We start from the raw sequence: 13188 nt of genomic DNA on the forward strand, positions 1-13188 counted from the left end.
AATGACACATCATTTCCCTGCCCTGCCCTGATGCCATCATACATAATAACTTCCATTCTACATAGGAGAAAAGGGAGAGTGCTCACCAGCCACAAAATGATTATGTACTATTTTATTACTGGGTGATTGCCGTTTTATTACTGGATGGAAGTCGTTCTGCACACTGGGCAAGTCAGTCAAGTAGGGTAGACATCTAGCATTGCCAAACTAGCCAGACAAACCAGCAAATGGGCGTGGCTGCCTCTTGCATGTTGCAAAACTCCCCGTTTGAGATGCAGAAATCAACAGGTGATGCATTTTGTGGGATGGAGATAAACAGACACAACTTGCTAATAGATGAAGATCAGGCTATGACTGGCTACAGCTGAAGGCTGAAAAAATCAGTTTTTATGAGTTGCCTACACATCAAGTCATTGTTATGGGGCAAAGGTGTTGAACAATGGAGAAGATTGTGTGTGTGGGGGGGTGACGTTCTCTTTTGCTGGAGGATTTTAAGCTGGGGGGGCCCTCCAGATGTTGTTGGTCTCCAACTCCCATGAGCCCCAGCCAGCATGGCCACAAGTTCCCCAGCCCAGATTTAGGCAGAGGTAAGATTGCCATCTGTCAGGATGCTGGGATTGTACCTGGCCTTGCAGATCCCTCCCATGTCAAGCAGGGTGTTGGATTTTATGTCCTCTAAGCAACAACTATGAATTTATGATATCCACAATTCAACCGGTCCAGGTTTTTCATGCCTGGAGATAATGTGTTTTGTCTGTTGAATTTCCACCTGCCATGCAGCTGTTAAAGGGACAGGAGCCCACCAAGCAGAGGTGGGGAAATGATGGCAACCCTACAGGGCATAGCATATTTTTTCCTATGCCCTGCCTGGTTGCATAGGAAATGGGCTCTCACTTATAGCAATTGTTGTTGAACCGGTTATAGCTGCCCAGGGCAGTGAGTGCCCCCAGTCCTATGGCATACGAGAAAAAGATTTGGGTCCCAGCATCGATCCACACCTGGGAGAGAAAAAGAGAGAGAGAGAGAGAGATTGAGGTATGACAGGGAAGAGCCCAGGAGTCCTGGCTCCAACCCCTTCTCAAGAGAGTTGCCAACTTTTCAACCAGCCATGGCTATTGTGCCCTTAACAGCAGCTTGATCTGTATTACCTGACAGGCAATACATTTGTATTTATGTTGTGAAATACTTCAGTTACAGCTGCAGCCCTCTGTAGGTTAGTGGCTACTTTTGGAGTAAGTTGCCTAACAAATCACTGATGCAGAGCTATTTGGTTGCAATGCATTGGGATTTGTATAACTGGCGCCCATACATTTATCTCCTGCAGCTGCTGGACTTTTGCTTGTTTTCTGTTTTGTGGTGCTGCGCTTGTGGTGTGTTCAGGGTTGAGGAACCTGAGGGCCTCTAAATGTTGCTGGGTTCCAACACCATCATCCCCCACCATTGGCCACGCTGGCTGGGGACGAAGGGAGTTGGGAGCCCAACCACACCCAAAGGGTCTTGCCCACTTCTGTGCTGCTTCCTGCATTCTAAGTTGCTCTTAATGCTACAGAGGCTGGTTAACAAGTTGGCAACCCGACTGCTGCCCTCACAACTGAGCTTCCCACTTACCTGAGGGGAGGCCAGTTTGGACCAGTCGGGTTTGAGATAGTAGATTATCCCATCCTGAGCTCCAGGAAGCATCACCCCTCGGATTAGCAGTATAATGAGCACCACGTAAGGGAATGTAGCAGTGAAGTAGACAATCTGTGTTGAAAAAGGAGACGAGGGGCAGGAGGGTGTTATGCCTGAAAAGAAAAGGCTTTGCTTTTCAGCTCTCTGCTCAGTATTGGGAAGGCAATGGGGCAGGAGGTGGGGGGAACATGTGCAAGAAGACTTGGGGAAAGCTTTGGATTTTTGGCAAAGGAATAGCTTAAGTACCTCCTTGGAGCACCTCCTTGGAGTAACATTGCCAAGGGGCACAAATTATTGATATTTTAGAGTGGCTACTTTTTAAACTGGCCATCCTCCTGCACTTTTAGCAGCAGTGTGACATGGAGTCAGGTGGCCAATGAAGCTTCCCCACTGGGTAAGATGCCCCAAATCCTTTGAAACACTTCATTGTAAACTACAATGCCCATAATTCTTTGAGGGAAAGGATGTGCTTTGAGTGTGCTTTAAAGGTACAGTTTGCATGCAGCATCTATGTATGTGCTGTGACTTGTGGGGAATGGCTCACCATCTGCGCTTCTGCTTCAGGTGGCAAAATAGCTTGTGTGTCAGCCCTGGACGGAAGACCTCCACACGTATGGATTGCCCAGGCCCAGTTGTCACACATACGCACCCCTAAACTGTGGGAGACCAGGAAGCTATGGCTCTCCTTCCCCCCCACTCCCCGCCTTCCACAGTCACCATCCGGCTTCTCCTTTCCCACACCTGCTGCATAACACAGCTGGAGTTGTGCCTGTTATAGCGGGCAGGGGGGAGGTGGAGGCAGGGCAGTAGCTGGGGTGTGTGTGTGAGCTGGGCCCCCGCCAGGGGTGCAGGTGATGCCCCCCCCTGCAAAATCCGCTAAAAGTATGTCCATAAATATATATATTGGTTATTGCCTCTTAATAAATTGTTTTAAATAGAGGGTGAATTGAATGGGTGGATGGGGGGCGGGTTGGAGGAGAGGCAGAAAGGAGGGCTAATTTATTCATGGCTAGGGGGTGCAATGTGGATGGTTCTGCCAGGGGTGCAAGATCACCTAGCTATGGCTCTGGGTGGAGGTGGGGTGGGGGGACAGACACATCTGACTCATCTCCTACTGCATTCGGGAATTTCAAGCCACAGATGTATTCTCCTGAGTCGCTGACTTGGCAGTCCTAAGCACTCATGACCCCAGACGTTTGCTGAGATGCTCAGTGCGATCAGGATTACAAAGCATTCTTTGTTGCAGGATAGAAATGGATATGGACACACACACACACACACACACACACACACACACGGAGCTGGCTTTCATCTTGCTTCCTTCTGATGGGAATTTACTAAGGCTGTGGGTGATCAACAGTTTCTCCACTGCAAAGCTGCTTTGGCATCACTCCTTAACAACTTTCTTCAGACTGGCATTCTTAGAAACATAAAGGCCTAACTCTGAATGCTTCCCCTTCACTCCCACCCTCCTCTGGATCTCTGGGGACTTCTCGTTGTCCACTACTACTGGGGAGAGCATGTGGGCAGGCAGCTGCCAAGGTCTCTGCTCAGCCAGGCCTTGTGAACACAACAGTGGCCTACTGTGGGAGGCCAAGCCACATGTGTGCCTGTCTCGCCGAGGCCTCAAGGCGGCTGCCCCCACCTCCAGCTGCCGTCTGGTGAAAAATGTCAGGCTCTCTCAGCCATGGAACTTGCTGACGGGTGGGATTTCAAACGCACTGGCCATGCACAGGAAAAGGAGGAACAGGCGCAGGGTGTCTGAGAAGGAGAGGAACGTGTGTGAGCATGCGCGCAACAGAGAAAGAGAGATTGTGTATGCATACCGCATGACAAATGGAGAACTGTGACTTTCTTTTTTGTGTACAGAAAGGAAAGGGCCATAGGTCATCAGCAGAGCACATATGTCCCAAATTCAATCCCTGGCATTTCCCTTTTTAAGAGGGTCTCAGGTGGCAGGGCTAAGAAAGGAAAGCCTGACATAGGCGGCCACCATGTCATTTTTCTCCCTTGAGGTCTTGGGAAAGCAGCTGCTACTCAGGCTAGACAGCCTAATGGTGGGACTCACTATAAAGCAGTTTTCATATGTCTGGTCTGCGCTCCACATGACCACTCTCCGAAACGCAAGTGCTAACTCAGGGATAGGGGTGTAGGCATGGAGCCCCACTGAGAAAGGTTTTCAGCTTTGTCAAAACCCTTTTCTGCTTTCCTCAGGTGCTTGTGCATCAAAATGTCACTTTAGGTGAAATAACGAGGCCTCTCTTTGGCCCAGGTACCAGATCTCAAGAACATAAGAAGAGGCCTGCAGGATCAGGCCAAGGGCCCATCTAGTCCAGCATCCTGTTCACAGGAGCCAACCAGATGTCTGTGGGAAGCATGCAAGCGGGACCTGAGCACAGCAGCTCTTCCCAGCAACTGGCTGTCTCTGAAAGTGGTGGGAGAACGTATTGCGTAGAAAGCTGCCTCAACTGCCCCAGACTCCTAGCGGACGTCAAACAGTATCTGTGTGTGTGAAAGAGAAATGGCACCCACAAAACTGTTTGACTAAGAACATTCCATCCCCCAGGAATTCCTAATAATCTTATTGGAACTGGTTTCAAAATTCCTCAGGTGATTCATTTGAGTGGGAACGTCCAAGTTTTCCTCGCACAAAATTTATTGTTTGCTTACTTATTTAGATGATGTTTACCCTACTGTCCATCCAGGTATATCTTTGCCATCAGGACAAGACAGAGAAAGGGAGTGTTTGGCTGCAGCTGTCAAAAATTGTTCCTGTCTCAGTCCATCGGCAAATGGCAGAAGAGATGCAAACTTATGCTATGGGAGCAGGACATCTCTAGAGGAAGCCGCAGTTGACATGATATGAGGTGGTCTCCTCAAGTAGTGGATCTCGGGCTCTTTTGGACAGATAGGTCTGTCACACAGGACAGAAACTGGGGGGGGGGGGGCAAAACAGAGCCCTCCAGACACTGCTGGACTGCAACTCTCATCGCCCCTGACCACTGGCTATGGCTGATGGGAGTCTAGAAACCTGTGGGGGTCACCATGTTGGCTATTCCTAAAGGAGGCAAAGGCTGGCGCTGGTGCCTCCTCTGAGGACAATTGCCTATCCTGCCAAGAGTCCTGGATGACCTCTGCCCCGGTTGACCTACATGTTTCTCCCCTTGCTCCTGCCCCTGGAGTCATGCCACCTCCCCAAGCCCCCTACCTTTCCTGTGGACTTGACACCCTTCCAGACACAGAAGTAGACAAGGACCCAGCAGGCTAGCAGACAGAGGGTCACCTCCCAGTTGATCTCACCAGGGAGCTCCAGGCCTCCTGACAGACGCAGCACCTTGTTCCTGCAATCAGGGAGAGAAAAAGTGAGCACTGGCTAGGGTGTGGCAGACGAGGAGAGGGGCTTGGCGGTCTTTTTGGATCAGTGGGTTTTGCCCAAGCCAACCCAGTTCATCCCAGGAGTAATGACTAGCCAGTGTATGCCAGCACTCACTCCCAAAACTCGATGACAGGCGACCTCTTGTCGGAGAGCTCGTCACAGGTGAGGTTGCCTGTGGCGGTGCCATTGGCGCAGTCCTCATGCCGGAAGATCTCCACACATTCATCAGAGTTCCAGGGGTTCCCGCAGGTCGCCCAGGGCAAGGTGGCCGCAAAAGATTTCACCAGGTAATAGAAACCCCAGGCAAGCACCATGATGTAGTAGGTGTTGCAATAGAAGACGATCACCATAGAGGCAAAGCCCAGTCCTGTGGAAGAGAGGAGCTGCGTGAAAAGAGGAGCCCGGGGCAATGAGGCACCACTTCTTCAGGCGGCTCAAAAGCGTCGGTGCCACGCCTGCCTCCTGCAATCGTACTGGGTGGTGCACGTTTAACTGGGTGGTGTGCATGAACCGTGAAAACTTGGATTCTGAAACCTGTATAGATGGTGCAAATTAAGCACCCCTGCACAACAGTTTCTTCTGCTTCTGCTTCTTATGGGAAGGACTGGGGAACAAGGGATGGATGGAAGCCCCATCTCCAGAATAAGGTGGGCATCTTATTCTGCCACCTCTCTGGCTTCTGAGATTTCAATAGACCTTCACAGCCATAAGGGCTAGAAACTTTTCTTTTTTTAATGAAAGCCAAGATTCTTAATATGATTCCTGCAGGCAATTCAGCACTGAGCTCCTGAAGAATCATGAAGTCTCCCTGCAGCCTCTTCCTTTTTATTATTTTTTATTACTTTAGGACACTCCATCTTGCTTTCTTATTCTCCTGCCACCTGCTAACATAGATGACTGTCAATTCCTGACCTTACTCCCCCACTCATCTGATGTAGACTGGAGGGACTACATTCACACGTCTGCTTCATATATGGAGCATCATGTATGAATGAAATTTACATAGTAACAGGTGGGGCTCTCTGCTCAAAACCAGATACAGATCAGCAAAACTGGCTTGGTTAGAGAGGCTGGGAAAGGGCTACAGCCTAAATGGTGGCTTATAGCACTGCTTAAGTGTTGTTCCCTGCTGTTCCCAGGTAAGCCCCAGAGGCCTGCGTGGGGCAAGGGGCACCAAAGGCCCCTTTGGTGGAAAGAGGAGGTGGAGATTAGGTGGAGGTGGAGATGGGCATACACTCCAAAATAGTTGAGGTGCTGGACCTTCCATTGCAACAAGAACCTGTTGTGAACCAGCCCCAGATCTGAAGTGGGGAGGGGGTGGGGGAGAGGCAAGTAAGGCTCCAGGGGAAGGAGTCTCTTACCTTTGAACAGTGGTGCGATGTTCCATACGTTGATGCTCCCAGCCTTCATGAACTGCCCCAAGGAAATTTCCAGGAAGAAGATGGGAATCCCGCCAATGAGGGCAATAAGAAGGTAAGGGATGAGGAAAACACCTGTGGCCAGGTGAGCAGCACAAAGTAAGCAACAGCTCCCTCATTCTTCAATCCCAGCCCCCGTCAATCCCAGCCCCACCCCCCAAGCTGTGGGCTGGCCTATGTGTTCTGTACTAAAATAATCATAAAAATCTGTAGCAAGGTAACCCAAATTCTGTGCTGAAAAGGCTTATTTCTGTGCCATGTATTAAGTACAGAAATTTGCATGACTTCTCATGCTTTGCCCATTTTGTTCTGCTTCTAACTGATGACACTGAAATGCAAACTGTTAGAAATCCTATTCAGCCTTTTGATTTCTGACATCACCAGCACACCCTGAAGCACATTGTTTGCTGTCATAAAGGAGTAGAAGCACATATATAAAACTGCCACTCTTAGGAAGCCGAACCTTTGCTTCCAGAACCAATAACTGTGGCTTTCTGCGATTCCATGGAATTGCAGCTTGCCGCTGCCTCCCCCCATTTTAACTGAAACAGAACCTTCCAGCTTCATTCAGAGATATTTTGTTTGCAGCACAAAAGTCAGTATGTACAAATGACTGCAGAATATACAGAGGAACAGATTCCTGAGATAGCTGCTAGGGAGCGGCAAAGAGAATAGTTACACTACAGAATATCTCGTTCCTGTTTCTCCCCCCTGCAGCTTTTTATCCTCCTAGCTCTTCCATCTTAGCTTGGGTTGGCTTCAAAGTGTGCTGTTCCGCCTGTCTACTGCCGCTTCTGCTTCTCAGCCTTCCTTCCCCAAACAGCCCACGTCTTTCCTGCCATCACTAAGGCACTTTGCAGGCCAGCCCTGTGGCTGTGACTGACAGCCCTGTGTGTTTCCTGGTGCACGTGGGTCTCAGTGTGAACCACTCCGGGGGATGCTATTTATATCACAGATCCCTGGGCTATGGGAAGGCCCAAGCCTTGCTCTTCTTCCTGCAAATCCCTGGCTAAGAGGATAATCTTGGAGATGTAAGATCTTTCCCATGGGGATTAGCAGGGCAGTGGTCAGCGAACCCATTCATCACTGTATGCTTGAAAGGGTATCAGTGGTCCAGAGACTGCAAACACTTGTCTGTGCATACATGTGCTCATAGGGTGGAAGGAGCCTGGCTCTGGCAGTGTATATAATTGAGTAAGATATGCTGGAGTGTGTGCTTGTGTGTGCACCTAATGCCCACTGAGGGGGTAAACCTGTACCATTTCTTAGTGTAGGTATAAGCTCACATGACTGAATAATGCTCTGCAAATAAATAAATATCTGCACAGAGAAAATTAGCATGCCAGGGGGAAGCAAATCTAGCCTCACCTTCTCCCTGACATACTAGTTTTTTAAAAAAACAACAACAATAGCAGGGTGTTGTTGTTTTAAATGGAGCGGACACATTCAATCATGTGAAGTCTCAACTGCAGTCAGAAGACATCCATTCAAGACAATAGTTTTCTATCTCTTCAAGAGTTAGTCCTGATATACAGAACCATCCCTCCATGGAATCTGTTTTTCAAAGGCCCAAAACATTTGGGTCCTGAGAGGCAGAAAAATGAGCGGGCGCTGCGCAGGAGCAGGATTGTGCCCCTTGTGTCTGTTCAAGCTGCCTCCCACTTTGCTTCAAAATCTGTTGTCTCTCATTTAACTCATCTTGGTTTCAAAGCCAGAATCAATTGCTGAGATATGTGAAGTAATAAAAGAAAAATGTGCCTCTGAGAACATGCAAAGTGTGTGTCTCACACAACAGAGTAACAGTCGTTAACTCCCATGCATCTGGCCATCCAGGACAGAGAATGTAGCTTCTAGACAAATTTAATCTTCAGCATCCTTAAAAAATGTAATGTATGTAGTGTGTATCTACACTACAGACAGTAGTATTAAGCAGGAGTTCCCTCTGCAAAGAACTCTGGGAACCCATGGATCTCAATGGAATTCTCAGCACAGTTCCCAGGATTCTGTGAGGAAAGGCATGACAATTACACACTTATGATAGCAATAAACATGTGTAGCGTAAACATGCCTCATGTGTTGCCTTCATATACGAGATCAGTGACTCATTAAAGGCAGGAAATAGAGAAAGAAATTACAAATGCAACCTACTGATTATTTTCACTAAACAATGGCTATTTGTATGGGGACAACTGAGAACTTTTGCTGCCATTTGAAAAGGATTCCATAGACCTCTTTCTGACTCAGGGGAATTCATACCCAGAAAAGATGAGCCAGAGAGATGCAACTGATCAAAATGGAAAAATGAATCCCTGGAAGCAGAAGAGATCCCCGTTCTGTGGAGACTTGCAGTCACATATGAGAGAAACCAGTGACATCTTAACACATTCCTGCCCTGAGCACACAGTTGACTGGTGGTCCAGCCGACCTTGTTGGAGAGGGAAGTTCTTTGCCATTGAGGACACAGAACCAGGGAGTTGCCAGTTTCCTCTGGAGGAATAAAGCCTCGTGGCAGACTAGCTAGCAAAACTAGCCTGGCCCTCAAGTTAACATGTCTGTTTAATGCTTGATGACCAAAAATTAGGCAAAAGATTGTGCGTGTGAATGAGCCAACACAGATGCAATGCTGCAAACAGAATTTTCCTGCCATACCTCCTCTTGATGCAACACATGTTTGTCAGCTGAGGCAGTTCACACATTCACCTGTACGCCACCGAGCAACACGCTTGTGCCCCTGACTCCTGCAGAAGCCGTTTGTACTCAAGCTGCCCTATGCCCTTCTGTGGCTTTTATACAAATGGAGCTGCCGTCAGCTGCCTGCAGATTAAAAAAGGGGAGGACGCCTGCATCACTCTCACTCAGAGGGGTGGCAGTGGATTATCCCAGTCTCAGCACAAGCCAACACCCGTCCTGCCACTTTCCCTAGAAAGCACCCAGCAAGCAGGGCGGGGGGGGTGTCATCCCAGGCCAGCAAGGTTGTCCAGTGACAGTCTCTCTTATGTGCTACTTTAACCCTGGCCTGCCCACCCCAGCCAACTTTGATGATACATCAGTCCAAAATATTATTTCTCCATGTTTTGTTCACCTCCGCATTACACTCCCATGTAGTTTCCTTCCTGACCCCTTTAACACTCAGGCACACAGCACTGCCTGAATCATCTCCCGCACCGACTCCAAGCTCCTATGAGCCTCAAAATGTTATTAGAACAGTTTAAACTTTTATTCTGTCAGGGTTGAGAGTCAAGAGTGATGAACTGCCTACGCTGGGGGTGGATTTTGCCATGCCCCTCTCTTTTGCTGGCCAGACAAAAAAAAAATCCTTCCCTCAGAACCCGGGACAGAAGCTGGATAAAAGCGGAACCCTGCACTCTAATGGCATAATAAGTCATGTGCCATACAAACACACACCATCTCTAGGCCACTTGCCAATTTCAAGATTTTGGCAATCCCTTGGGTGTTAGCTCAGTTACTCCATTCAGTGAGGCTCTATTAGCATAACAAGATATACAAGTAGTGTCAAAACATCTAGGAAGGACAGATCCCAGATCTTTCCAGTGGAAAGGGGAAATAATTCATTCCACCTAAGAGGTGCCTGGGTAACATATCTGGGGCTGTATCCATTTCTTTTCCAGTTTCATTAACCAGTTCCAGTAGCAGGTGTCTGCAGACCACAATGCTGCTGCTTCTCACCTGAGGCTGAGCAATTTTTCTCCTTGTTTCTCTCTTTAATATGAGAAAACAAGGGTTGGCACCTGTGGGTTCTGTCTAAATACGTCACCTGCAAGTAATAGACTGGCTCCAGGGACGCAACTTGAAGAGCTGACTTTCTGCCAAAGCATAAGTTGCACCCCCTCACCACCATACACAGCATTCTTAATATAAAAAATGGCAATATTTTATTCTAGTCCTCAGTTAAGGGATGCAGGTGGCGCTGTGGGTTAAACCACAGAGCCTAGGGCTTGCCGATCAGAAGGTTGGCGGTTTGAATCCCCGCGACGGGGTGAGCTCCCGTTGCTTGGTCCCTGCTCCTGCCAACCTAGCAGTTCGAAAGCACATCAAAGTGCAAGTAGATAAATAGGTACCGCTCCGGCGGGAAGGTAAACGGCGTTTCCGTGTGCTGCTCTGGTTCGCCAGAAGCGGCTTAGTCATGCTGGCCACATGACCTGGAAGCTGTACGCCAGCTCCCTTGGCCAGTGAAGTGAGATAAGCGCCGCAACCCCAGAGTCATCCGTGACTGGACCTAACGGTCAGGGGTCCCTTTACCTTTACCTTAGTCCTCAGTTAATGCAGGAAGCAAAATGCAAGAGTAAGACCACTGGAGCTAGGAGCAGCTGATATGTAGTTTGCAGGCAATCTTGTTAGTAGTACCCTGGCACTATGCTAGCTAAGCTGACAAAACACTTGCATTGGGCTTCCAGAGCTATTTTATCTGCACTGAATTTATTTTATGTATTTTTTTACCCCACCCTTCCTCCAAAGAGCCGAGTTACCCCACTTCCCCACACCCACACCTCACAATTCTGTGAGGTAGATTAGGCCAAGAAATAGTGACTAGGCCTAAAGTTGTTACCAGATGAGCTTCACAACTTGAGTGAAGTTTGATTCTGGGTCTGCCCTGTCCAAGCCCAGCACCATGCTGGTGCTGCACAAAGGCACACCCATCACAGAGAGCACTTGGCAGGGGGACATCTATGCAGACCTGTCAGCTGGGCCCGGTCATTTTACCAGGGAGCAACTGGCGTGTGTGTGTGTGTGTGTGTGTGTGTGTGTGACTTGATACATGTCACATCACCCAAGCTGTGATTTCATCACCCCATTTTCTCCCCGGCTAGCACAAGGAGTGCTTTCACTTGCAGAATAACTTCTGACTTTCTGTTTTTGTTTCCTTGCTTTCAAAAGGCAATGAGGGGGGAAAAACCCAGCCTGGGGGTGAATGAGATGGCAGTCTTGGCATCATGCCCTATAGTCACATGACACTTGTTCAGGAATGGAGCAATGCTGAGGTCATGTGCCAATGGCATGGTGGGATTCAGACCTCCAGGCTGGATTGATACCCACCAGCAGCAGCCCCAACACTTAATTTCCTTCCTTTCTTTTCAATTAATTTTTAAACTGATAGGCATCAGGAAAGAATGCAGGCTGGCCTGAAAATCTGTGACCTCTGGCATGTAAGCCAAGCTGTATGGGAGCCGGCTGTGGCAACCTTTAGGGTGTGGGGCTTTCATCTGAGCATGTACAGAGCATACTCCGGACCTTCCTGTGTTTCATGTTTTGGAAACAGGTCCTGGAGCTCAGCTAAAACGCCCTGGCAGTGCCCACCCACCTGCCTCTTTCCCATCTCTCCCTGGCAGATTTGTCCTTCCATTGTAGTTTGACAACACTTGCTTCCTGCACCATGTTGTGCCAATTAAACACACCTGTGTGGAAACAAATTGATCCTCGCTTCCCATTGACTTCCTCCTCCACATCCATCCCCTGCTTCATCAGTTAAAAATGGACCAATCGTGAGGTGGTTGGTGCTGACGGTGGCCTGATGTGTCATCCTTGACCTTAACGGTCTGGCGCTCTATTGAGATTTAATGAGTGCAAGCAGATCTGCCCAAGAGCTCTTGTCTGTTCAGGTTCTCTGCAGATTCAGGCAGCGGTCACTGCGCCCAGGACACCCTTGGCTGATGCCAGGGGACGTTTGCTTCACGTTTATGTTATTTTATTACTTACTGAGACATGGTTTGCCTCAAGAGGACATTTGGGCCCCACGGAAACTAAGAAACAACAGGCCCACCTGTTTTGAGAGAACCTGAAGAAGGCAGTGCTTAGAGCATCAGATGGCAAGGACTTGAGGGGTTCGAATCCTCACTCAGCCACAGAACTCTTTGGGTGACCTTGAGCCTGTCACTCCCTCTCAGCCTAACCTCCCTGACAGTGTTGTAGTGGGGCTAAAATCGGGCAGGGGGGCAACCATGTGTGCCACCTCCTTGGAGAAAAGAGAAGATCTAAATGGGATAGACTGAAAAATAAAATATCTCCCCCCACCTGTGTGCTCCCTCACATACAAAGCATCAAGCTAGACATTACCTCAGTGAACATGTGTTCCCAGCCACATTTGCCAATGGGGACAGGAGAATGGGGTGCTTAATCTCTCATGTGTATACAAAACTCTCCCTTAAACAAATGCCTCCTCTGAGGCAGGGTCCCCCCGCAACTAACTAGGCTCAAGCCCACTTTCAAAATTTACCTGAGAGGAAAAAATTCTTTGCAATAATAACGAGGGGGGGGGAGGCAGGATTTTCCACATAAATCAGCAGGCAGGGGGCGGCCAAGGTGCCCCCCTCACTTCCCTAGTTTGGTCCACAATTGTAGGCTGAAGTGGCCCAACTGTGAAGGAAGGCGAGTGACTGGATACTGGAGGCTACTAAGGGTGACAGGGCAGGGCTTACCAGCCCCACCCAAAAATATTTTATTCAAATGGGTACCTCTGGTCAATAACCAGGACCCCCACCCTCTCAACTTCCCTCCCAGCATCTCACCTCCGGATTCTATCTGTTGCCTCCAGAATTACAACCTGGCAAGATTCCTTATGTCAAGTGATGCCATGACTCATTTTTCGAGGGAGGGTGTTTCAGTTCTAAAATGTGAGGTCCTTCTGGAGCCGAAGATCACCCAGCACTGTAGTCACCCAGGAGCTTGATCCCAGATGCCCGAAGGTTGGCTGTGGTCATTCATTAG

The 13188-nt window shown here is 48.8% G+C and overlaps 1 protein-coding gene across 2 annotated transcripts in view; it reads right to left on the reverse strand.

The window, feature by feature from the left end:
- SLC6A8 (solute carrier family 6 member 8) overlaps positions 1 to 13188 on the reverse strand; it is a 35968-nt gene that overhangs the window by 21546 nt on the left and 1234 nt on the right. The window contains exons 2-6 of one of the 2 annotated variants that reach the window (XM_028713102.2): positions 6409 to 6540; positions 5162 to 5414; positions 4880 to 5012; positions 1609 to 1743; positions 895 to 998 (exon numbers count right to left, since the gene is read on the reverse strand). In XM_028713102.2, coding sequence (XP_028568935.2) covers positions 895 to 998; positions 1609 to 1743; positions 4880 to 5012; positions 5162 to 5414; positions 6409 to 6540 — 757 coding nt within the window. The remainder of the gene's footprint in view (positions 1 to 894; positions 999 to 1608; positions 1744 to 4879; positions 5013 to 5161; positions 5415 to 6408; positions 6541 to 13188) is intronic. The other variant, XM_028713103.2, reaches the window with a different exon arrangement.

This window comes from Podarcis muralis, chromosome 17 (assembly GCF_964188315.1).
Source record: "Podarcis muralis chromosome 17, rPodMur119.hap1.1, whole genome shotgun sequence".
Classification (NCBI taxonomy): Eukaryota; Metazoa; Chordata; class Lepidosauria; order Squamata; family Lacertidae; genus Podarcis; species Podarcis muralis.